General features: G+C 33.5%; 1 protein-coding gene across 9 annotated transcripts in view; it reads left to right on the top strand.

The window, feature by feature from the left end:
* ULK4 (unc-51 like kinase 4) overlaps positions 1-26763 on the top strand; it is a 236108-nt gene that overhangs the window by 29361 nt on the left and 179984 nt on the right. For all 9 annotated transcript variants that reach the window (XR_001878447.1, XR_001878446.1, XM_017837568.1 and 6 more), the window contains exon 18: positions 23763-23870. Coding sequence is in view for 7 of the 9 variants with exons in the window: in XM_017837568.1 (XP_017693057.1) it covers positions 23763-23870 (108 nt within the window). In the remaining 2 variants the exon portion in view is untranslated. The remainder of the gene's footprint in view (positions 1-23762; positions 23871-26763) is intronic.

The raw sequence follows: 26763 nt of genomic DNA, 5'->3' as shown, positions 1-26763 counted from the left end.
ATTTTTTTTCTCACTTATTATTTTTTTTTCTCATGGAATTACCCTTTAGAAATCTGAAACATAATTTCCTCTTATTTATTCCTAGTTTTCTTATGAAAGCATCTAAACTTTAAAGTTTTATGTTTGTATTTAGATTTTGAAACAGATTCTTAAGATTCTGTGAAAAACATTCTTTCTTTCCAGGATTCTGTTCTTCATCTTGCAGGAAGAAAAATTATTCTGTAGTTAGGGAAGCTTGTTTCTGTGTACATCTAATTTGGTTTATCTAATAAAAGAAGCTATAGTTCTTTCCTTTCTGTGAATATATCGAGCCTTCTGCCACCTAGGACACAGCCACTCCGATGTGACATTTCAGATGCAGTCTGAATTTTATTAAGAGATGATAGAGCAACTCAACAGAATGCTTCCATGTCAGGGAGCAGTGTCTTTCTCTGTCTGGTAGGAGACTACTCTGGAGTCCTTCTCTGCCTGTCCTTTTGGTGGCAAAATCTAGTCCTTTTCTTTACCTCTTTTAAATTTGCTAATTGGGAATACTAGTCTCACACTCTGACCTAGGGAGTTGTGTCTGGTTTTTTTTTTAACAGACCTGGGTCCGCTGCTCTATCAAATGCTTAAAGGGTTCAGAGAACCTGGTACAGCCTTCACACTGCAAGTTTTTTTGCAAAGCCTTTGGTATTCCATGGACAAATTAATAAACTAAATATCCCATGGACAATGACAGCATATTAGAGTATCTCAGTAACATTGAACTTAGACTCCTTTGTCACAGTAGTGAATACCCAGATTTCTGTTTTCATATAAATTGATTTCATGTAATTTGAGCCTTTTTCTTTCTGATTTTTTATTAAAGTACAATTTAGTGGTTGTTTTCCACAGCTGCAAAGCAGCTGTAATGTTACAGCTGCAGTTGTATGACATGCAAACTCATATATGTACTCTCGCTGATCTGACTCTGTCTGCACTGTTCTAGGTCTAGAGTTTGTTGTCATTCAGATTCATCCAGAATGCCAATCTTAAGTCATGTTCCTATCTTGCTTCTCTGATAACTCCTGTTCCTAGGTCTGTCTGTGTCTGCCCATATTGTAAGGAGTTGCAAATAAAAGTGGTTTGAATTGGCCATTTATTCCAAACCTATTTAGTTTTAATGTTGTTTTATTGTAAAATAAATTCCTTAGTCTGCTCACACATGACCATAATTTTAGTGTATCCTTGTTTGTTTTCTCCGAGGGCACTTTCCTTGTTTTGCTCTAATATCTCTTACATGAAAAAAACCTAACCCAAAACAAAGCAAAAACCACCCCAATTTAAAAAAGTCTGTAGGCAGGAGATGAAAGCTGTAGCAGAGTATGTGCACAAGTACTAACACATGTGCACATACACGTGCCTACTGTTTTGTAAATTGATTAGAACTTTACAATTACCTTTCTGGCATAATTGGGATTGTCACTTAATACCTTGGTAACAGCAAGAGGAGATTCAAATTTTTCAGTGACTTGTAGTAAACTTTCAACCTCTATAAAGTTTCTTCAATTTATTTTCAACAATCTGGTTCACTGAATGTAACACATATTTGCCTGGGGCACGTGGTAAGAAGACAAATGAAAAATTAACATTTCTCAGGTAAATTAGCAGAAACTCACGGTGTGTTTGAGAAAAGTGCTTTTGAGTTCATAAACAGAAAATGGAAATAAATTAACAACTGTGAGTCTGTCAAGCATGGCAATTCTGAATTGTTGGAGAAAATATTAAGGCCTTTTATCATAATTGAAGATTTTTTTTTCTCATTCAAAAAATTATTTTTATCAATCCAATTAATTGGGCTTGCTTTATGTTTGAAGTCCAAAACAGGGTGGTAATAGAAAACAAGGAAGTTCTCAACTAGGAAAGAGAAAACATTGCCAATTGCAGGATTAAATCACTTTTTGCAATTTTCTTAAGTTAGTTGCCTGGCTGAAGCAAAATCTGTAACCTTTTCAAAGACATTTAATTGACACTGTTTTCATAGTCCATTAAATTTAGTCTGTTTTCTTTGAGAGATGAAATAACACATTTTGCCATTAAAATTACATCAGTGGTGCTGCAAGTATATCTGTTGCAATAGTCTTAATTTACTTCCTATGATAGTAAAAGTATTGTGGATTTGATTTTTTTTCCTACAAGTCTGTTATTTTTGGGATAATGAAGATTTATGCCCCTAGGGCCCTTTTCTTCAGCAGATAAATATCTGCTTCTCTGGAAGGTGAATAGCTGTCTGGCAGACTTTTGTCTAAACATAATTTATATGCCTCCTAAATTAGTTATGAAACATCAAGTTAACTTTCTCCTTCAACTACTTCTATCATAAATTCAATAGTGACCTGGAGTGTTGTAAGCTTCAGAGAGAAGCTTATTAAGGGTAACATATGTTAGGGGTAAAGGCTGACCCTGAATTCGCATCCATGTAAAGACTTCAGGAAATCAATGGGCATCTAGATTGTATATCAGAGTTAAGAGGGAAAATAGCTTCCCACCAAATGTTTTCCTATTTAATACACACACACACTTATGGGAGCTTTGCTAAAGGCAAAAGTGAACACAACTGTGTGCTAGACGCAGTGCTTGTCTCTCTACCAGTCTTTCTATATTCCACAGGTATGTATCAAAGTCACACTCTATTATGCAGTGCAGAGAAGTATTTTACTGTATGTACTTGCAGCTTTAGAGAAAGTGCATCTATGTTGGGCTTCTCATGTTGTGGCTGAGTATTCTAAACATTGAGCTTTGGGATATTAGGGGTTTGCATTTTTTTGTTTTGATGAAATTTGGGGTTTTGTGTGGAAAAAAGTTCTAATTGATGAATTGTCACTATTGGCTGTGACCTTAAGATGAGTAATCAATAGGGATCTGATCTTGATTAGAAAGAGCTTTTCTTTTTAGGTCAGGCTCATTTTAACTTTCTGTTAATCTGTTCTGTCATCCAGCAAAATGTGCAAATGCTTGTGCCAGCCCAAAGGAAGAGACAGAGCAAGACTGAGTCTGTTTTTGTTGCTGGTGGTGCTAGTCATACTGGTTTGAAATGGTTCAAATTATGGTTTCAAACTTAGAATGAATATCTGTGTGTAGCAAAGGAGAATATGTCATGGACTGCTGAAATGTGCAGTGTGGTCAGTGTTAACAAATTTCCACCACCAATAAATCTTTCTGTGTGTATTCCTTTTTTCTATCATTCATTTACCTGTCTTTCATTCAATTCAATTGGTAGGAGTAGATGGAGAAGAGCAAGTTCATTCTTCTTTAAAAAATAAATTTGTATACCTACTAGTGTAATTAGCCATATTCAAAATCAGAGTGGTCTTCGATTTATACCCTACTTTTGAAGTTTTAGTGTATTAATCATACCTATATTTTTTTGAGGAAGAAAAATTTATTTAAAAAAGAAATTGTTTTCATTCTGGCAATGATGAGATCTTGCCCAATGTTTCCTACTTAGGTGATCAGGTACAAAAGTGCCAAGGTATTTTGAATTAAATACTTCTGGAGTTACTGGGTTTGATTATTTCCAATAACTTCAAGGTATTTTCTGATTACTGGTTTCCCATTTTTTTCTTTCCAATAGAAAAATGATGTAATTTCTGTTAGATATTGTGGAGTTTGTTCCTCCATGTCCAGTTTTGTTCAAATCCCTCTCTTACAATAAAGGGGGAGTAGATGATAGAGGGCAATAGGTGATGTAGGAGGTTTTAAGGGTTGATATGGGTAATGGGAGTGTCAGACTTGCAAAAGCAAGTGCTAGCAAAACACTTCTGAAAGACTTTAAAGGTGCCTGCCTCTGATTTATCGTCAGTACCTAATTGTTTGGAGTTACAAGGTAATTTTACTTAGGGTGTCCAAGCTCACTTTGAGTTTTTTGGTACCTTTTAAAAAAAAATCTGGAGCTGACCACTCACAAAGCCAAAAAGTGGTATTAATCCAGTTGACAGCTGCTTAGAATTTTGTGTTTTTATTGACAAAAGTTTGACTTGTAAAATCATGATTTCTTTTCATGTATCTCGATTTTAAACAATTGAGCAACACAAATTGACTTGTGTCAAGTTCTATTATATGTTTATTGAATGTATTTTTTGAAGCTGACGGAACTTCACTTTTGATATTGCTGTGCAACTTTTTAATGTTTGTTATTTCAAGAGTAAACTTATTTGTATGAAGTAGAACACTAAAATCAATCTTCATTTTGGAGTGAAACACTGAAAAAACCCCCTTACCTTCATTCTTCTGTATAATGCTGTGAAACTGATGCACAATTTGGGTGTAAGATTGCTGTTAGCATAAAACAATCATCAAATACAGTTTAAAATGCAGCTGTTTAAACTATTTTATGACATTCTATAATTCCATTTTTTCTTCCATTCTATGCATTATGATGTAAATGTACAGTGAGGAATACACTTTTAAGTCCTACTTAGTTAAAATATTTTACATTTGGAGTTAAAAGTAGTATTTTTTCACTATAATACAATCATGTTCTAAAGTAATATTTCTTACACTTTTTTTACTTAAATTCTGTGGTACTGAAGTTGTTATGTTTTAAGCAGATTATTCCTAGCTTTTATAGATGAACGATTCTTATTGAAGGGAGCTTTACATGCATAAGAACTATAGAATCAGTAATTTCTTTTAATGTTAATGGGAATTATGTCTAGTGAGGGCTAAATTTGCTCAAAAAACCTGAGATGCGTCATATCTTATTTTCCATTTCAGAATTGGAAACATGCAAAGAAATTTATACTGTGCAAAACTTACTAGGAAACAGAGCTTGACCCAATAGTTCTTACTTTTTTAATGACAAGATAAGCATAACTGTTAGGCTAATAAATAGTGCTTATAGTGTCAACATTGAGTTATGTTTTTCCTTCAATCCAGTTGCATAGAAAACTTACATAAATAATTACATATCTTTTAACTTTTCTATCCCTAAGTCAACCTATTTCATGTTTTACTGAGAACAAAGTTTGTTCTTAAGCAGGAGTGTAAGAGAAGAAAGAAATACTTCATGGGTTAGTTTGTGCATCCTTTCCTAGGGCTGCAAAGAAAAAAACCTGGAAGCTTCTTTGATTTGGAAGGAAGTGGAGGATTCTGTGCTAGGATTTACCTTTTTGTTTTGATCCTACAGTGATAAGCAGTTTCAGGTTAATTTACTTCCAGAGGGAAACAATGATTATGTGACATTTACCATGAGTCTGACAGCTACCTTTATTATGTATGTATTGTGCAGTGGGGAGCTTAGTTTGTCTGACTGTTACACTATGTAGGCTTTTGCTGAACTAATTTCATTTTTTCCCTTCTCTGGCATTGTTTTCCTGAGACTTTAGAATATATTTGTGCCCAGTTCTGTAGTTTTGTCTTTATGGATTGTATTTGGGACCCTAAACTGAAAATGTTCTGTGATTTCTGAGAGTTTTTTGGCTTTATTCACACACAGGGAGAGCAAGATATATATATATATATATATATATATATATGTATATATGTATATATATATATATATATATATNTGATTAGACAAAATTGTCTTACTGTCCTTTTTTGGATGTGACACATGCACAAAGACTGAGAAATCTTGACAGAATGTACTATTTAATATTTGTTTAAAGTGTGACTGTGACATTATTTTATTTCTGCTTCATAAGGTGAAGCCAGAACTTGAATGTAATGGGTGTTCGAATGTGAGACCCAACTGCTAAACACAAGCTGTAAATATGCCTCTGTGCTGTGTAGGTCTGGCATGTAGGAACATACAGTTATTGGTTAATATCTGACTGTTTTGGAAATGTGGCTATTTTGTTGCTTTAGGTCCCTCTGGTTTCTTCTTAATGAATATTAAGTATATGATTATTTTGCTGTGTTGCTTAATGTTTCAATTCTGTAGTGAAAGCTGAACTCAAAACATTGTAGTTCATACCTGTTTGTCTCATAAAGTGACAAAGTGGGGTAAGAGTCCTTATAGTTACAATCACTGAAGTTTGGTCAACGTCTTTCAATACTGACAGTTGCACGTCAGTTGAATTCCAGGTCACAATTTAAGTGCACTCTTGTATGCGACTGATTTTTTTTCTGATATTTAACTTTTAAAATTTCCAGTGAAAATACTCAAAAGTAATTTTGAGATGTTCATATAGCTTTTGGCTTCAGGTGTTTGTTAAGGTCCTTAGCACTAATATATTCATTAACAGTTTCTCCAGCTTCCTAGTTTCCACCATAGAAAACACATTTCCTACTCAGCTGTTGTATTTAAAAGCAATAGATTGAAGTAGTTATACTCTAAGCTGTAATATTATTTTGTTCAAAATGTTTTCAGTGGGTTTTTTATATGAACATAAAAATTATTCACAAATGAAATTTAGCATTTTTATAAGTATTCATGTACTTCAAAAAACAAGTTAAATCTGGGACTAGGCCCATTCTTATGTGAATTAAAATTAGTTTTTATATACATTCACTAAGAAAATAAGGATTTATTTTTTAAATTAACAAATCTGAGTTCAAAATGCACGTACTATGCTTTATTTAATGGCATTCATTCAGATTTTTTTCTCACAAAGTAATATCTGTGAATTAAAAAGATTTTAGAGTGCTTACACAAAATTAGAATGAGGAAAAAAATTGAATCCTGTATTTTCATGTCTTCAAATAATCTAAAATCTAATATCTAAAAATCTAAAATCAAATAACTGTGGGCAGTACACAAAACTTAACAGTTCATTTATAGGAAAAGTAGGAAGGAGTCATTTATGAATTTCTTATCTGCCAAGTTGTGTTCCCCTCTGCTCCCTCCAGAGGAACCAGATGAACCTGTGAGTTTGTTGAACATTCTTGTTAACTGTCAGCTATTTTATGTTGTGTGATGCTTAAAAAAACCCCACAAAGCAAACCTTTAAACCAGCCTTATAAACTGTATTAATATAATACTGTAATTTATCCTCTTATTTGAGCCAGCTGATACTCCAGCTGAAGTTAATTGGTGGCTGCTGTGATTTAGGAAGTGTTGAAATCAAGCTGTAGCTAGTCAGAACAACATAGTCTAAAATGACTCTGATTCAGGTCTTACAGTCTGAAGATACAGGAGTGATCTATCTATTGACAGGGGTTTTTTGTGTTTTCTTTCCACTTCCATTCCTAGTAACTTCTAATACTCTTTGCTTTTTTCATCTGTTAAATAGAGGTGATCTGTTTTAGCTCCAAAATTTGTTCCCACTTGTGAAAAGTCAGTTGAGAGCTCGTGAGGATGCTATTCTGGAATTATTTTTGCTCCCTTCCCGTACCATGCTATTTATGTCAAATTTTCATTCCAGTTTTTATCACTTAAGGATAGTTCCTCTATCTTTGAGGTTGAATTTGCACCATTAACTTTTTTAGTTGTCGTTAAAATGATTTTGTAAATAGTAGTAACTTTAAGCCCTGAAAGAGGCAGAAAAACTTCAGTAAGAAAAGAAGCCTCATCCTTATTTTAAAGGCTAAAGTGAACTTTCATGTACTGTATGCCAAAAGCCTTTAATTTGTTGGTTTTTGAAGGATTAGTGCTTTGGGGATTTTTTAAAGTTTTTATTCAGGTAATTCGGGAACAGCAGTTTCCTTTGAATGTAACCACCAGAGGTCACTAAAACACAAAAATAAATTCAAGTAAACTTATTTCACAGACTTGACAAGCATGTAAATGTATAATTGTGTAGTATCTTTATTCTGCTGATGTATTCTAATATGTAGGTCATATTAGAAAAAATTAGAATAAATGAATATTTATATCTGTGAATTCACTTGCAGTTGATCTATTTTCAGTTAAGAACTTTTAAGAAGCATATTGCATTGATAAGAAAAAATAAGACTGATCTTAGAATGCAGTAGGGAAATTGATCTCTTCTAAAACTGTAGATGAAGACATTTTATGTGGAATTTCTTCTATCATGCAGTTGCAATAAAAGTTTTTAATAGGTCATTTTTTTTCTCACTTATTATTTTTTTTTCTCATGGAATTACCCTTTAGAAATCTGAAACATAATTTCCTCTTATTTATTCCTAGTTTTCTTATGAAAACATCTAAACTTTAAAGTTTTATGTTTGTATTTAGATTTTGAAACAGATTCTTAAGATTCTGTGAAAAACATTCTTTCTTTCCAGGATTCTGTTCTTCATCTTGCAGGAAGAAAAATTATTCTGTAGTTAGGGAAGCTTGTTTCTGTGTACCTCTAATTTGGTTTATCTAATAAAAGAAGCTATAGTTCTTTCCTTTCTGTGAATATATCAAGCCTTCTGCCACCTAGGACACAGCCACTCCGATGTGACATTTCAGATGCAGTCTGAATTTTATTAAGAGATGATAGAGCAACTCAACAGAATGCTTCCATGTCAGGGAGCAGTGTCTTTCTCTGTCTGGTAGGAGACTACTCTGGAGTCCTTCTCTGCCTGTCCTTTTGGTGGCAAAATCTAGTCCTTTTCTTTACCTCTTTTAAATTTGCTAATTGGGAATACTAGTCTCACACTCTGACCTAGGGAGTTGTGTCTGGTTTTTTTTTTAACAGACCTGGGTCCGCTGCTCTATCAAATGCTTAAAGGGTTCAGAGAACCTGGTACAGCCTTCACACTGCAAGTTTTTTTGCAAAGCCTTTGGTATTCCATGGACAAATTAATAAACTAAATATCCCATGGACAATGACAGCACATTAGAGTATCTCAGTAACGTTGAACTTAGACTCCTTTGTCACAGTAGTGAATACCCAGATTTCTGTTTTCATATAAATTGATTTCATGTAATTTGAGCCTTTTTCTTTCCGATTTTTTATTAAAGTACAATTTAGTGGTTGTTTTCCACAGCAGCAAAGCAGCTGTAATGTTACAGCTGCAGTTGTATGACATGCAAACTCATATATGTACTCTCGCTGATCTGACTCTGTCTGCACTGTTCTAGGTCTAGAGTTTGTTGTCATTCAGATTCATCCAGAATGCCAATCTTAAGTCATGTTCCTATCTTGCTTCTCTGATAACTCCTGTTCCTAGGTCTGTCTGTGTCTGCCCATATTGTAAGGAGTTGCAAATAAAAGTGGTTTGAATTGGCCATTTATTCCAAACCTATTTAGTTTTAATGTTGTTTTATTGTAAAATAAATTCCTTAGTCTGCTCACACATGACCATAATTTTAGTGTATCCTTGTTTGTTTTCTCCGAGGGCACTTTCCTTGTTTTGCTCTAATATCTCTTACATGAAAAAAACCTAACCCAAAACAAAGCAAAAACCACCCCAATTTAAAAAAGTCTGTAGGCAGGAGATGAAAGCTGTAGCAGAGTATGTGCACAAGTACTAACACATGTGCACATACACGTGCCTACTGTTTTGTAAATTGATTAGAACTTTACAATTACCTTTCTGGCATAATTGGGATTGTCACTTAATACCTTGGTAACAGCAAGAGGAGATTCAAATTTTTCAGTGACTTGTAGTAAACTTTCAACCTCTATAAAGTTTCTTCAATTTATTTTCAACAATCTGGTTCACTGAATGTAACACATATTTGCCTGGGGCACGTGGTAAGAAGACAAATGAAAAATTAACATTTCTCAGGTAAATTAGCAGAAACTCACGGTGTGTTTGAGAAAAGTGCTTTTGAGTTCATAAACAGAAAATGGAAATAAATTAACAACTGTGAGTCTGTCAAGCATGGCAATTCTGAATTGTTGGAGAAAATATTAAGGCCTTTTATCATAATTGAAGATTTTTTTTTCTCATTCAAAAAATTATTTTTATCAATCCAATTAATTGGGCTTGCTTTATGTTTGAAGTCCAAAACAGGGTGGTAATAGAAAACAAGGAAGTTCTCAACTAGGAAAGAGAAAACATTGCCAATTGCAGGATTAAATCACTTTTTGCAATTTTCTTAAGTTAGTTGCCTGGCTGAAGCAAAATCTGTAACCTTTTCAAAGACATTTAATTGACACTGTTTTCATAGTCCATTAAATTTAGTCTGTTTTCTTTGAGAGATGAAATAACACATTTTGCCATTAAAATTACATCAGTGGTGCTGCAAGTATATCTGTTGCAATAGTCTTAATTTACTTCCTATGATAGTAAAAGTATTGTGGATTTGATTTTTTTTCCTACAAGTCTGTTATTTTTGGGATAATGAAGATTTATGCCCCTAGGGCCCTTTTCTTCAGCAGATAAATATCTGCTTCTCTGGAAGGTGAATAGCTGTCTGGCAGACTTTTGTCTAAACATAATTTATATGCCTCCTAAATTAGTTATGAAACATCAAGTTAACTTTCTCCTTCAACTACTTCTATCATAAATTCAATAGTGACCTGGAGTGTTGTAAGCTTCAGAGAGAAGCTTATTAAGGGTAACATATGTTAGGGGTAAAGGCTGACCCTGAATTCGCATCCATGTAAAGACTTCAGGAAATCAATGGGCATCTAGATTGTATATCAGAGTTAAGAGGGAAAATAGCTTCCCACCAAATGTTTTCCTATTTAATACACACACACACTTATGGGAGCTTTGCTAAAGGCAAAAGTGAACACAACTGTGTGCTAGACGCAGTGCTTGTCTCTCTACCAGTCTTTCTATATTCCACAGGTATGTATCAAAGTCACACTCTATTATGCAGTGCAGAGAAGTATTTTACTGTATGTACTTGCAGCTTTAGAGAAAGTGCATCTATGTTGGGCTTCTCATGTTGTGGCTGAGTATTCTAAACATTGAGCTTTGGGATATTAGGGGTTTGCATTTTTTTGTTTTGATGAAATTTGGGGTTTTGTGTGGAAAAAAGTTCTAATTGATGAATTGTCACTATTGGCTGTGATCTTAAGATGAGTAATCAATAGGGATCTGATCTTGATTAGAAAGAGCTTTTCTTTTTAGGTCAGGCTCATTTTAACTTTCTGTTAATCTGTTCTGTCATCCAGCAAAATGTGCAAATGCTTGTGCCAGCCCAAAGGAAGAGACAGAGCAAGACTGAGTCTGTTTTTGTTGCTGGTGGTGCTAGTCATACTGGTTTGAAATGGTTCAAATTATGGTTTCAAACTTAGAATGAATATCTGTGTGTAGCAAAGGAGAATATGTCATGGACTGCTGAAATGTGCAGTGTGGTCAATGTTAACAAATTTCCACCACCAATAAATCTTTCTGTGTGTATTCCTTTTTTCTATCATTCATTTACCTGTCTTTCATTCAATTCAATTGGTAGGAGTAGATGGAGAAGAGCAAGTTCATTCTTCTTTAAAAAATAAATTTGTATACCTACTAGTGTAATTAGCCATATTCAAAATCAGAGTGGTCTTCGATTTATACCCTACTTTTGAAGTTTTAGTGTATTAATCATACCTATATTTTTTTGAGGAAGAAAAATTTATTTAAAAAAGAAATTGTTTTCATTCTGGCAATGATGAGATCTTGCCCAATGTTTCCTACTTAGGTGATCAGGTACAAAAGCGCCAAGGTATTTTGAATTAAATACTTCTGGAGTTACTGGGTTTGATTATTTCCAATAACTTCAAGGTATTTTCTGATTACTGGTTTCCCATTTTTTTCTTTCCAATAGAAAAATGATGTAATTTCTGTTAGATATTGTGGAGTTTGTTCCTCCATGTCCAGTTTTGTTCAAATCCCTCTCTTACAATAAAGGGGGAGTAGATGATAGAGGGCAATAGGTGATGTAGGAGGTTTTAAGGGTTGATATGGGTAATGGGAGTGTCAGACTTGCAAAAGCAAGTGCTAGCAAAACACTTCTGAAAGACTTTAAAGGTGCCTGCCTCTGATTTATCGTCAGTACCTAATTGTTTGGAGTTACAAGGTAATTTTACTTAGGGTGTCCAAGCTCACTTTGAGTTTTTTGGTACCTTTTAAAAAAAAATCTGGAGCTGACCACTCACAAAGCCAAAAAGTGGTATTAATCCAGTTGACAGCTGCTTAGAATTTTGTGTTTTTATTGACAAAAGTTTGACTTGTAAAATCATGATTTCTTTTCATGTATCTCGATTTTAAACAATTGAGCAACACAAATTGACTTGTGTCAAGTTCTATTATATGTTTATTGAATGTATTTTTTGAAGCTGACGGAACTTCACTTTTGATATTGCTGTGCAACTTTTTAATGTTTGTTATTTCAAGAGTAAACTTATTTGTATGAAGTAGAACACTAAAATCAATCTTCATTTTGGAGTGAAACACTGAAAAAACCCCCTTACCTTCATTCTTCTGTATAATGCTGTGAAACTGATGCACAATTTGGGTGTAAGATTGCTGTTAGCATAAAACAATCATCAAATACAGTTTAAAATGCAGCTGTTTAAACTATTTTATGACATTCTATAATTCCATTTTTTCTTCCATTCTATGCATTATGATGTAAATGTACAGTGAGGAATACACTTTTAAGTCCTACTTAGTTAAAATATTTTACATTTGGAGTTAAAAGTAGTATTTTTTCACTATAATACAATCATGTTCTAAAGTAATATTTCTTACACTTTTTTTACTTAAATTCTGTGGTACTGAAGTTGTTATGTTTTAAGCAGATTATTCCTAGCTTTTATAGATGAACGATTCCTATTGAAGGGAGCTTTACATGCATAAGAACTATAGAATCAGTAATTTCTTTTAATGTTAATGGGAATTATGTCTAGTGAGGGCTAAATTTGCTCAAAAAACCTGAGATGCGTCATATCTTATTTTCCATTTCAGAATTGGAAACATGCAAAGAAATTTATACTGTGCAAAACTTACTAGGAAACAGAGCTTGACCCAATAGTTCTTACTTTTTTAATGACAAGATAAGCATAACTGTTAGGCTAATAAATAGTGCTTATAGTGTCAACATTGAGTTATGTTTTTCCTTCAATCCAGTTGCATAGAAAACTTACATAAATAATTACATATCTTTTAACTTTTCTATCCCTAAGTCAACCTATTTCATGTTTTACTGAGAACAAAGTTTGTTCTTAAGCAGGAGTGTAAGAGAAGAAAGAAATACTTCATGGGTTAGTTTGTGCATCCTTTCCTAGGGCTGCAAAGAAAAAAACCTGGAAGCTTCTTTGATTTGGAAGGAAGTGGAGGATTCTGTGCTAGGATTTACCTTTTTGTTTTGATCCTACAGTGATAAGCAGTTTCAGGTTAATTTACTTCCAGAGGGAAACAATGATTATGTGACATTTACCATGAGTCTGACAGCTACCTTTATTATGTATGTATTGTGCAGTGGGGAGCTTAGTTTGTCTGACTGTTACACTATGTAGGCTTTTGCTGAACTAATTTCATTTTTTCCCTTCTCTGGCATTGTTTTCCTGAGACTTTAGAATATATTTGTGCCCAGTTCTGTAGTTTTGTCTTTATGGATTGTATTTGGGACCCTAAACTGAAAATGTTCTGTGATTTCTGAGAGTTTTTTGGCTTTATTCACACACAGGGAGAGCAAGATATATATATATATATATATATATATAAATATATATTTATATATATATATATATATATAAATTATATATATATATATATAATTTTTTTCCTTAAATTAAAAAAAAATGAAGACAAGTAAAATCAAACCCAGTACACAAAATTGAAGCTATCTTGCTATTATTTTTACAAATACATAAAGGTGGTTACTCTGAAATGTTAAAAATGGAACAATTCAGACTGTCAGTTGTACTAAATGAATGTGATGTTAACAAATAAACTATCAGCCACTTCACCAGTTGGCTCTGGGAATATACCCTTAGCTTTCTTGGTGAAGTTTGTGCTCCTGAGAGCACTGAATACTGTTATAAAGAGGAAAAATTTCCAAATATTCTAAGCCTCTAGAGCACTTACTGCCTGCAGTTCCTTCCCTCTATTTAAAATTAGGCAGCTAAGCACTACTTGGAAAATGGAACAGAGATACTTGAACAATCCTTACTTTTGCAGCTAGCAAGCAGATCTGTCAGGTAATGGAGCCTGCTTTCTCATGAATTCAGTTGCAGCTGGATTACTTTTAAACTTAATTACATAAAGACTACCTTTTAGCATATTCACCTCTTCCTTTGTAAACTATCACAAAGTTTAAACAGAACATCTTGGTTTAGGCAGGTGTGTTCATAATAATCTCTGAGGTTTTTTCTGTATGCAGTTATGTTCAAAATGTTTTCACGTATTTATTCTCTGTTTAAAAAGAAATGAGTTTGTACCACAACTTCTATATCATTTTTATGTTGCTATTTTGCTTCTAGAGGCTTCAAAAAAACAATACATCCATTTATTTATTTTAGGGTTTTTTTTTACTTTGGCTTTGGGTAAGAGGATTGAAATGATTGCAAGGAAGGAGACAACGCTGAAATTATTATCTAAATGCTTCTCTTTTCTTTTTATGCTACCGCAGTTTTCATAAGAACAGCACATCAAAGTAAGAATATAGAATTTTGTATGGTTATGCATCATGGGACAGAGATATGAATTTGTCACATATGGTGTAGATTTAAAGTGGTGTAGATTTAAATTAGACGTGTTCTTTCGCTGGTATTTTTTGGTGTCATGGGTAGATGTTGGTCTTTGCTTGTAGAATCAGTTGTGTTACTTTCACTTGTGTACTGTGGGTAAATTTCGTAGAATAGGAAATGAAAATTAAGGTAAATGTAAAAATAAATAGTTTGAAAAAAATATGTTTTTCTCACTTCTTAGATTGATGAAAGGGCTGTCTTACTTTCAAATAGCTTTTCTAGCTAATTAAAACATTTTTAATGTTTTAAAGAAGAAGTATGCTACAGGGCAAAGAATTTTATATAATTATTAAAAAGACAGCTCTGGCAGATCATTTTAAGTTTATTATGTCTAAGAGAAATCTGTTTACCATGTTTACAGTGTGTGATTTCTCCCTTTTCCATTTTTCTCTGGTTTACTGTACAACTGACACCTGTTACTTTAAAAGTAAATGAATATGTTGTACACACTGAAGATATGCTTGAGGTGTGAAGGGCTAGGTGAACTAGATGGAATATTGTTTCTCTAGTTAAAATAACCTGGCAGGAACAATTTTTTTTCTGTGGAAGAAATGAAATATTTGCTTTTCTTACATTGTTACAGTATCAGCAGAACCATTAAATATGTACGGAAAAAGAAGTGTGAAGTCAGCATTCTTGCTGTGAGCAAGAGAGACCATGTGGAAAAAAATTTCATGCCTAAGCTTCTTGACATGAAACATGATTCTTTCCATTATTTCTGGAAAACACATATCTATGTGAGGTTTTAAATATTTCCTGTCATAATTTGGATGTTGTTTGAATGACGTTTGCAAAGCCATATCATATAATGTTGCAATTCTCTCTTATGTTGTTCTAAAGTTCTTTTCTTTATTAAAGCCTGACATAGCTGAAAATTTGGGTTTAATATATTTTTGGTACTTTAATTTTCTTTTGCAGCAACCGGCTCCGGGTCGATGCAAGTTGTTGTACAGTTTGCTCATTGAAGTGTTTAGCTCTTATAACTAAATGCATACCTTAAAGAATTAACCTAAAAGAAATCCCTTCTTCCATCTCATTTTGTCTTGCATTTGCGAATTAATCAAATCATAGATTAGTAACAGAAGGAAAAAATCCGGGTTTTTCCTCTAAAGCACATACTTGGTTGATTGACACAATTAGGCTACAACATGTTTTTGTGATAGATAGCACACTGGTGGTAGCAGAAAAGCCTAATTTCCTGCTGTCTTCTAATTACTGCATTAAAAGACACTCAAACCAGGCCCAGTGTTACGGAAGACCACTTGTATATTGGCTGTAGTTCTAGCTTTTCCTCTATCATCTGGGAAAAAAAAATGTTATTTTAGTCTGAAACACATTTAAAAAAGAATTCGGTAGGAAAGAAGGAATTTTTTCTCCAACTGTTGTTTGGTCTAGTTTGGATCTTCACCAAGCAAAATGAAGGAATTTGCAGTACTCAAAGGGAACAAATTTCAAAGAAAATTTATGGGAAATCTTTGAAGTCTATAGAATTTTTTAAAAATATGAGAAATTCTACATAGAATTAATCAATCTAAGATATTCTGCATGGATATTTTATTGGTGGGCATTGGTCATCAACATGGCTTCTAGAAAGTGATAGCAGGCCCACTGCTTGGGAGCAGATGATGACTTAGAATAACTTCAAGTAGAGTTATGAATAGAATAAAAATCCAGGAACATGATATTCAGAAAAGGCAAGGATGAATGGTAGAAACTTGCATATAATGAGAATAGTTAAATAGAGGGAAATAACAAGGAAGAGAATTCTTATTCTGTGAAGACTCGTTTCTAGTTCCAGTTTACATCTTTATTGGCAGCTCCAGTTGATTGCCACTGACATCAGTTTTGAAGGCAGAAATCTTTGCTTTTTGGACTCCTGAGCAATCTTTTTCTTTCCTTGCCCTTGGCAAAAATGAAATCAGGATCTGTTTCCTGTTTGAAGCAAATATTTTTACCTGGTCCTTCCTGTTTCAAATTTTAAAAGCTTCAAATTTAAGAGCTGGGGTGGAAATCAGATATGAACATCTGCAATTGAGTTCATGTAATCACACATCTGGCATGACAGATTAGGAGAAGAAGTAACTAATTTTTTTTTTCTTAAAAACAGCAAACAAGTGAGCTCCGAAGTTTGTTAACAGTATTTTTATATGCATTTTTAATTTGTTAGTAAACATAGCAGATTTGTAAGTTAATTGCTACTATTTGTGTTTGATTGTATCCCTCTGGGGCCTTGAGTTTATTCCAAAGCAAGTTGAACCTCCGTTTGAGTTCATGACATCTGGTTTGGCTACTCATCTAAGATCTCTTTCTATGGCAGTTATGCAAAAGTTGAAAAGACAAGACTTTTCATGATGAATCAATTTTGCATTGTATTCTACCTGGAGAAGTGTTACACGTCCATCTTTTAATGCTCTCTGGAGGAGTTCTAGAGGACTTGCAATATGTTGTTAATTTGCTTTCTTTTTTTTTTCTTTTTCTACATTTTGGACAGCATTAATACTACATCCATAGTCTGATGGTCAGAATTCCTTTCAGTCCTCCATATTTCATGACCCAGTTTCAGTCAAGATGTTCAGAGAAAGCTGGTCATTTTTATTTTCATGTGCCATTTCAAAGATGAGCACTTGGTATGAATATTAGTCGAGTTTCTTTTCTGGTTAGTGACAATATAACCATGGCATACTTTCTGAGCCTGGTGAGAGTGCTTTTCTCAGAGGAAGGTGAGATTGCTTTGCCATTGCTTGCCCATGTTACAAACATGATGTGTTTGTAAGCACAAGAAAATGAAGTGAAAAGTAATTTCCATTATGCTTGAGGCACAGAAATTTATTGTTGTAAGGGCTTGCAGAATTATAAATATATTTTTATTTCCACTAATACTTGCTGACAGTCATACTAATAGATCAAAGATGCAGTAATGTTGTAAATCTATACATTGCCACTTTACATTTTAAGGCATAAAATACCTTCTCTTTTTGAACATGCTGTAATTTTCACTTCTCGATTCTTAAAACGTCAGGGAAAGTTCTACATACAGATTGAAAGGGATTGAGAATCTGCAATAAGTAATGTATCAACTCCACACACTATTGTCGTAAATGAAGGCAGTGACTGTCTATCCAGATAAGAGGCTTTTTTCTTTCTTCTCTTATTGTAGCTATATTATATCCATCCAGTTGGACAACTGGTGTAAAAGGTGTAGGTAATTTATTAAATTTAAAATGCTTTTACCTGGGATTGCAGTTCATTACTATGTACTTCTATGAAAGGGAAAATGTAGGCAGGTTGGAAAGGAAAAAAAAAAGTACTATAGGAAACAAGAAGAATTCCTTTGTCAGTCTGTAGTTAAAATAAATTTGATTTTTCTGTTGTGCCTTTTCTCACACACACTGTGGTACTTTCTTTACCTGAAATTTATACCACCCTTCAACATTGAATCAAAGTCTTTAGACAGATTTTTTTTTTTGAGTCTTACATTTTTGCTTAGGAAAGGATGAAAGAATGTTTTAAATCTTGTGGAAATCACTATTGTCAAGATTAGACATTTCCTGTCAGGAGCAGGAAACAGTTTGTCCTTTTACAACATTTAAATTGTGTTCTTAAAATGATATATTAATGAATATATTATATAACATTGAATGTATTTTTTAAAAATTGTGTATATCTATAATTGTGCTTATAATATAGATGGTGAATCAGAACTTCCTGTTTCATTGCTTCCATTGCAGAGGACACAAGAAGATCTTCTTAAGTTGGTTATTGGCACAGACACACTGCCAGTTCAGTATGTGACATATTCTGTGAGCCCCCGTTTCCTGCACTTGTACAATATTCGATTACTTAATTGTGTTCAGTTGACAGAGAGACAATTCTCCAGACTGTATGCTCTCTAGAGAAAAAGAGGTCATTATCTGATTATGGTAAATATAGACTTGTATTTGAGAGATCGTGAGTATCCTCTGTAACGTGTAGTAATTATTTAGTGTTCAGTGCCTTCTGCCATAATACCCCATTCTTGTTACAGACCTACTTACAGTTACTAAAATTAACCTTTAATGGATAAATCTATTATCATATATGAAGATAATAACTAAGATTTTATGCAACTACTGTTTAACAAAGATTTAACAATTTTAGAACAAGTCAGTCACTAATGGCTCAGATTTCTTCAGACACAACTTCTCTCTTGTTTAGTAAACCATTTTTTGTTGAAATAAAATCTGGAATTTATTGCAGTGTTGAATAGCTTTTTGGAAGTTTTTTTTAGTGCACAGGAAAGGAAATAACTTCTTTGTTTGAATTTTGTGAACTCAGTTAACTTTTACATTCATATACAAGAAAATTATAGGGATTGAAATATGAGGAGAATGACTTCCTTTTCTTATCACTTCAGTATAAAAAATAATACTAGAATAACTTCAGAATAAAAATAATAACTCATCCCAAAATCTTGAAGGAGAGTGAGAAACAATAATTTCTGTTCACCATTATGAAATATTTTTCTTTGATTTAATTTTCATTAATTTCAAATCTTAAATTCTTAATTTTAATGACAAACAAAAAACCCTACAGAAGATGGATAATCTACCTAGTATATTTAATGTTGATGGCAGTTTTGTTGAACTTCAATTGAGCGATAAGGCAGCCAAACAGAACTTTGTACAAGTGAACATAGGAATTTTATTACATACAACGGTTAATTCATGGTTTTATTTAGTAGAACATTAATAGAGAGTTGTAGGACAGCATCCATAAATGTATTTAGATAGTGTGTTGTCCAAATTTATCAATATATTAACCAAGCTTTGGGAAAATAAATATTGCAGGTGCTAAACAGGATTAGCGTTGATACAGGGTTTTCTGCTGGTTGAGGTTCATCATTAAAGCTGATAATTTTGAACAGCCTGCCTTGATCCTCTATAGCAGATGTGCAGTTTGATTTGTATTTTCTTCAGATCCTGCCTACAAACAAACAAGTGCACCTTACGTATCATGATGATTTAATGTCCCATCTAGTCTGCTGGGACTATTGTCAGCAGCTCATGTTATCACACGGTTCATCAATTTTATGTAGTTTAAATGCTATCTCATGGCATGTTCACTCTCAGTCTAAAGAGACAAAGCTGAGAAATGCCACAGTGCTGAGGTACTTTTAGCGGTATTGATTCCACAGTGAAAGTAGTTCCCAAAATATATTTAATCACAAAAACTAAAGTAATTCTGTATAGCTATAGAAAGGAGAGCTAATAAAGGAGAAAATGCTGTCATTTTGTGTTCATCATTTAGTGCAGAATTGCACTTGAACCAGCTTGACCACTACTTTCTTAAGCTGACATGTTAGAAGCTTTAAAACCTACTGATATATTTATTTCTTAAACGGGAAAGTGAAGCTGTCTCTGAAAGGCAAGCTATTTAAAGTTCCTGAATAAAATTCATAGAAATGCTCTGAAAGCAGTTAAAGAAAACAGTTAATGAACATAGCATTACATAAAAAAAGGGGAGAAAGTCAAAGTTTGTTTAGTAGATCTGTCTGCTTTGCTTTGAAGACTGCATTTCCAGTTTTTATGTGATGTCGCTGCACAAAGATTGGAGTTATGAAGCTGCTAAGGTCAGAAGGTGAAGTAAAATCAAGGAAAGTTGAGGATAAAATCTCCTAAGTGCTCTGGGGAAGAAAAAGTGCTTTACTGCCAAATATATCTGTAAACTATTTAAAAAGAAAAAGAAAAAGGGATAAAAAGGACATTTTATAACTTTTAGGACTGTAAAGTGTTGACACCTAGGATGATAGTTAAATTCTGTAAACTCCTTGTGAGGATAGAATACCATTTTTATGGAAGATTTTGTTATGGGAGACAGTTTTCGCTTAGGAAGGCTTTCTGCCTAAAAGGTAACTCTCTCTGAAAGGCAGTTTCAATGCTTTTTGTCCCCAACCACATAGCAAGAGAAGTTCTCAGCCTCTTTCTCTGATATGTGAGAGGAGAGAGTTAATGCTTACAGAAATGCTACAGGGCGGTTGTGGTGGGAGAGTCAGCGGGAGGCCAGCAATGATAAAGCCCTGGAGTGAACGGGAGGTTTGCCTTTTTCTTCCTGGGGCTCAGTGTTTGTTGTAGCACTGTTAGGTTTCTGTAAGTTTTGGTGTTCTGGCCTTCTAAATAAACTTTTTTGAATTCTTTCAACTGCCTTGGCATTTCTGGGGATATGTGCCTATCTTACTCCTGAGTTTTTTGTTCCTTTGTTTGTTTTGTTTTATTTTGTTTCATTTACTACCTGATTCACCTGTCAGTTCCCTATATGCTTTTTGCGATTGTGTGTGATAGGATCTTCACAGAGCATTTTCTTGCAAAATTTGCTAAAATGAGACTAAATTTCACAGATTATTTTCTTGGAACTTTTGAGACCTTTGTGTCATTATTTTTCCTCTTTCTATATAGATGCAAAATGACAGTAAGGTTAGAGACTGCAAAAATACTGTGACTTGCAAAAACATAAATTATATTTCATATTAGCAAGGGATTTAGGAGACAAGAATATTTGTTTACAGGGCAAGTGATTTTATGCACCTATAAATTTGTCGCCATAAAAAAAAATAATTAATGAAAGCAATCCAGAATCCAGCAACATATGAGTAGTTTTCTGATACAGATCTCTAGAAGATGATGTCTTGTGATAAAGGTGAAGTGACTTATAAGATTTTGATAAGGATTGAGGCAATTTCTGATATTGGGATAATATCAGGATATTCTGATATTCTTAACTGCAAGTCAGGGATGATAATGAATATATCTTCAGGTTTTTCAAGATTATGTACATTTTTACTGGTTCTCTTTCAGAACAACAGAATTTTTGTCTTCTGCCTAACATACTTCAGTTAAAATTCTTTCTACGTGTTACTGTTTTGCGATGTGCTTGTACTTTGTGGGTAAAAACTTATGTTTTGGGTTTTTTTAAATTGGTAAATATATAGCATACATTTATTCCATCAAGAATTTAATAACATATTACATTTTTTTATTGGGGTGTATGCATAATGACAGATTTGCTATCTGTGTGGCAGTGATCAGCAGCCAATGTATGTGTTTGGCATTTATATTCATCACTTTATACAGAGTGAGATCTATGTTGAAAATGACAATTTTCTTTAGATTTCTAAAAAAAACTCATAGTAACACTTTCTTTTTAGCTGCTTCTTGCGTAATGACTAGATGGGACTGTGTTTTGCTGGGCCTTTTGAGACTGTGGGAAGAGAGGGCATGTTTTGAAAGTAGAGAGCCAGGACTATTTCAGGTAACCTTTGCCTTTGGCCAAACACTTCTCATGATTTGTGAGAAAACCACAATGTTGCTGTTGTGGTTTGTTTTGTTTGATGCTGGCAGAATGGTTGCGGTGGGTTTTGCTTGTTTTGGTTTTTACTTCTTTTTCTCATGTGCTACCCAAGGTGCTTGGGTTGAAGTGCTGTTTGTATTCAAATAAGACTGCCAACTGTGAGTTCCTTGAGATGAGTCATCAAAGTCTCTGCTCTCTGTGCTCTGTATAGAGATAATACAATACTTGCCTAACTGGAAAAAACACCAGATCACTTTTTTCCAACTCCAACTCTTCCCTATTGTTTGACCATATTAAAAGTAGTTTTAAACTAGAAGAGAACAGTGAAAAAATCTATACATTATTTTATTATGATTTGATTAGTTGTATCAATGCTTCTGCTTCTTAATAGGTATTTGTAGCATCATCAAATCTAAGACCTGGACTCAATGACTTTGGAACAGGACTGTCACAGAGTCAGTCCCACTTTAACATATTTTTAAACAGAACCATTTTTAAAAAGTCCATTGTTCTCTACTAAAACATTCAATAAACACATGAAATGTGTCAATGATACTGCTGATAATGTTTTTGCTGTTTAAAGGGGAAGGGGAAAGTTCCTAAGCAGAAGAACAAAATAAAATTAATTCTCAATTTGTTATAGAGATTGTAATAGATGTTTTCTACTGCCTTGTTTTCTGTATAATCGGGAAACAATAAGTATTATTATTTGCCTGAACTACTGTTTTTTTAGCTGTTTCCATAGGCTAAAACACATTTTAGTTTCTCTGTTTAATTAAAAAAAAAAAAGTAGTGCAAGCTATGTCACACTTCACTTTTGAAGTAGTAATTAAATTGACAGTTTCGAAGGTTTAAAATGGAATAATATGTGCAATATTTTATTTAAAGTACATAAAAGTAACCTCAGATCTCACTTCGCATATCATGCAAACTGTTGGAAGTCACTAACTTCCACAGTAGTATCTGTTTACAGATATATATATATTTGCTGTATCTCGTAAGTGCTTTAAGAGTATTAGAGTATTAGAACCAAATCCTTCCAAATAGAGAAAAGAACTACTTAAGGGACATAGAAAGTGTGTTAAATCCATCTTTTTTTCCTACTGTCTTGCAAGGCACACGTTTTGGAGCATGGAGGACATGTAGATCCATCTTTCTTAAACAACTGGCTTCTATACTGCTAAATGCTTGCTATATGCAGGAGCAGATTTGGGTTTTGGGGACCAGATAGCATCCTGTTCAGTTTAACAGGTGGTAGATCAAAGGTCCTTCGTTTCTTGAATGTGTCCAACATTAAACATTGGGTTGAATCAGTTCCTTGTGTGTATGGGAAAGTGATTTCTTACCAGGTCACCTGCACAAAATGAATCAGATTTTCCTGTTTCCCTCTGCCCCTCATTACAAATATTATATATGTGTATCTCTGCTTTGCATACAGAAACTCTTGAAGTACAGAAAACTGAAATCATATGTCCAGTTCTTACACAGTGACTTGTCTATAAACTCAGAGATCAGGAGACAAAACTTTAATAGTTCTTTACCTTTTGATTTAATATCTACACAAAAGACATCATTAGAGGTTTTTTGTTGCTTGTTCTTTTTGTAACCTGATGGTGAACATTTTAGATCTTCTAACAGAAACATAGTAACAGCAAGTAGGCTTTTTTTTTCCCCTTTGTCTTGAGGGAAGGGAAGAATGGATAGCTGACAGTTTGTCACCTAGGCTATTTCGTTATTGCGTTTTTCTCCATGTTGCATATATAATGTTTTGTAAATATTATTTTTCTTGCCTTTCAATGCTTACTAAATCCTTTGCCAATGGTTCTTTAGCATAAAGTGAAGAGTATATCAGTAAGATGGCATTTCAGATAAAGCTTTTTACCTTTAACAGTACATTTTGCTTGAGAAAATGTTACATGTTGTTATATTGATTAATTTTTTTTATTTTAGGCAGTTATACTTTTAACTGAACTCATCAGAGACAACTTCAGAAACAGCAAATTGAAGCAGTGCCTTCTACCAGCACTCGGGGAGCTGCTTTACCTCGTAGCCAGGGAGGTAAGACTGCAAAGTGATCCTTACAAATTTGAAAAAAGTGAAAAGATTTCCCGTGGAAAAGTAGATCAAAAAAAGCAAATTACTTTGTCATTTGTATACTCAACAGTTTCTGGTCCTTATATGTTCTGTGATACTTTTTCTACTTCAAGAAATATTTTAGCACAACCATGTGCTTCATCAAGTAGCATTCTTAAAGTGTAGAATTTTAACTTCATAAAAGAATTTATTCAACCATCGTAATGACTGCTGGCCTCCAGGTGGCAGATCTAAGAGTTAGAGGACCTTAGCTAGAGATGTTGATTAAACAGGATGTATCAGGATAGCCAACAAATTAATATTTCTCTAGTCCATATTAGATCTTCTCCTAGCATGGCTGGATTCACAGCACTGTGGAAAAGGAAATTGAATGATCCTGACTAATTTCTGTTTATTCCTGACTAAAACTGATTTAAACCTTCAGTCTAGAAATAGTAGATTCACATTAAACGTAAACAGAGGTAATTTGTAGAAAAGAAATACTGTCAATATGAGGAATTGAAGATGTCAGCTCCTCTAACTCTCGCCTTTCTTTTTCCTTATTGGAAGAGTAAAATACTTAATAGGAACAAAGGTGTCTTCAAACAGAAAAAGTCTAACCCTGGCTTCTCTGAAGCCTTTATATTGTCATCTAATTGCTCTGAATGCTCTCATGTTAATTTAACAGTCAGTTGATAATGGAATGAAAGTAGCAAATGAATTATTTTGGCTTTAGTTGTGGCTTTGTGCTGAACTTCTATGTTTTATTTTCTTCATCCTCTGACTTCTTTGCATGTTCCACAAGATTCAGTGGTTGCTTTGTTTTTTGTAGGATAGCAAGCATTGTCCTATTTTGGTTAGACAGTTGCCAAAATATTTGTCAAACACGGTCACAGAGCTTGTTCTTATGAGAAATTATGTTCTGGAAAATGTATCCACAGTCACAGGTTACTTTTATGTGTTTTAATACTTTCTCAGTTTTCCTTGGGACAAAAAATATGTACCTCTGTCTGATTTGTATCAATCAGACAGATTGATAACCATATACTTTTAACTACTAAGAAAAATAAATAAACTTAAAACTCCAACTTGAAAATTATAATTAGCAAGAGTCTTTTGCATGGCTTGATTTTATTTTGAAATTGAACTCTGACAGCTGAAACAGAGCTGTTTACACTGGCTCTATAACACCCAAAATGATTTGCAAGCCCTGAACTGATTTTTTCCTTCTGAAAACGGGAAATGACAAATTTTTAAGTCTATATGTATTTATGAACAATGTCTGAAGCATGGTAATTTGTATTTTAACTGACAACTCTGTCATGTTTCAGGAAGATCTATAGTAATGGGTTGCATTGCTTTGAGTTATAGCTGAGAAATTATTAGAGTATAGGAATAAATATTTGGACACATGAACTGAAGACACCGTGTCTTGGTAAAATTTTAAAAATATCAGTGTGATTTGTATGCTTGGAGATGCTAACACTTCTTTTTTTTTAAGAAAAGCCCTTTTAGTTTCTTTATTCTGTACATATTTAACCTCAGAATGCTGTAGTGTTGTAGGCATTTTGTTGCTCATTAAACTGCTGAACAGTAGTATTGAATGATCTTGCCAAGATCAGATACCAAGTCAGTGGTAGTATAACAGGAAAAAAGTTTATTGCCAACTTATATCTTTAAACAGCAAAACTTTATAATTTGATGAATTAAAAAAAAAACATAACAGCATCTAAATCGTTAAGGACACAAAATACACAAATTATTTTTGGTTTTCTTGTTTTCCTTGTTTTCTCCCATTTTGCTCTTCAGCCTGCTTAATTGTTTTATCAAGCTGCTAAGTATTTTCATTTGAAGTGTAAGTTTTTGAGGGCATGACTGTTTTTGTTTATTTGTTTATTCCCTCTGGGCTTCTGCCAAGTATTTCTAGGTCCAGCCACAATTTTAATATTCAATAATGATAAAGATTACTTCTTTTTCATGTGAATCTTTGGTAAATCATAAATTATCAAATACTTAAAATCAAGTTCAGCTGTTTAGGTGCTTGATGATTCATTAGGTTAAATATAGGATCACTATTTGCACTTCTGTGACTTAGAAAATACTAGAAAATAGTCCAAATAATCATAATGATCCTGTTCAATCCTAAACTCTGATATCATGTGTGTACTTGCATACGAGATCTCATAAGTAAGATCTTACACTTCATCTCTGCATTTTTATTCCAAACAGAAGCCAAGAGCAATTTACAAGTAGCATGAGCAGACTCCAGGGAGGATGTTCTGATACTCTTGAGCGAATTGCCTTGAGGGAAAACTTTCAAGTTTTATGTAATATTTTTATTCATTTTGTGCTGTTTGTGTTATTAGGGTGCAGAATCTAAAGTTTAATCAAAATCAACATGGGCTGTGAGCAAAACGTAGAAAGATTCCCCGGTGTTTGGTGATACATTTAAATTTATTAAATGTCAAATTGTGTGTTTTTAGGTATGTTTAGGTAATTACGAATGGTTCCAAGTTTCAAACCCCCTTTGCCTCTTTTTATTTCTAAATAAAGACTAAATTCTGCAAAAAGTCATTAATCAGTCAAGAATGGAAGAACTGTTAGTGTTTCAGGACTGCACCATTTCTTAAGGCTTTTTATTTTATAGTACATTTAATATGTATGGTTGCAGAAGAACTTGACAGAATTTCTGGTTGAATTAGGTGAATAAAATGAGAAACAGACCTATGCCAATTTCAACAGAGATGGTCTTTTTAACTCTGTCTTGACTCCTAGTCTTGTCCTGCCTCTTCCAGGTGGAAAAGATTCCACTTTTTGACTATTTGAAAGTAACCTCCCTTTCCTTTTTTTTGAAACGGGTTGCATTCTCTTCAACTTA

Source organism: Lepidothrix coronata, unplaced genomic scaffold (assembly GCF_001604755.1).
Source record: "Lepidothrix coronata isolate B3197 unplaced genomic scaffold, Lepidothrix_coronata-1.0 Scaffold306, whole genome shotgun sequence".
NCBI classification, from domain to species: Eukaryota; Metazoa; Chordata; class Aves; order Passeriformes; family Pipridae; genus Lepidothrix; species Lepidothrix coronata.
Note: the sequence above shows the minus strand (reverse complement) of the source record. Positions and strands in the feature narration are given on the sequence as shown.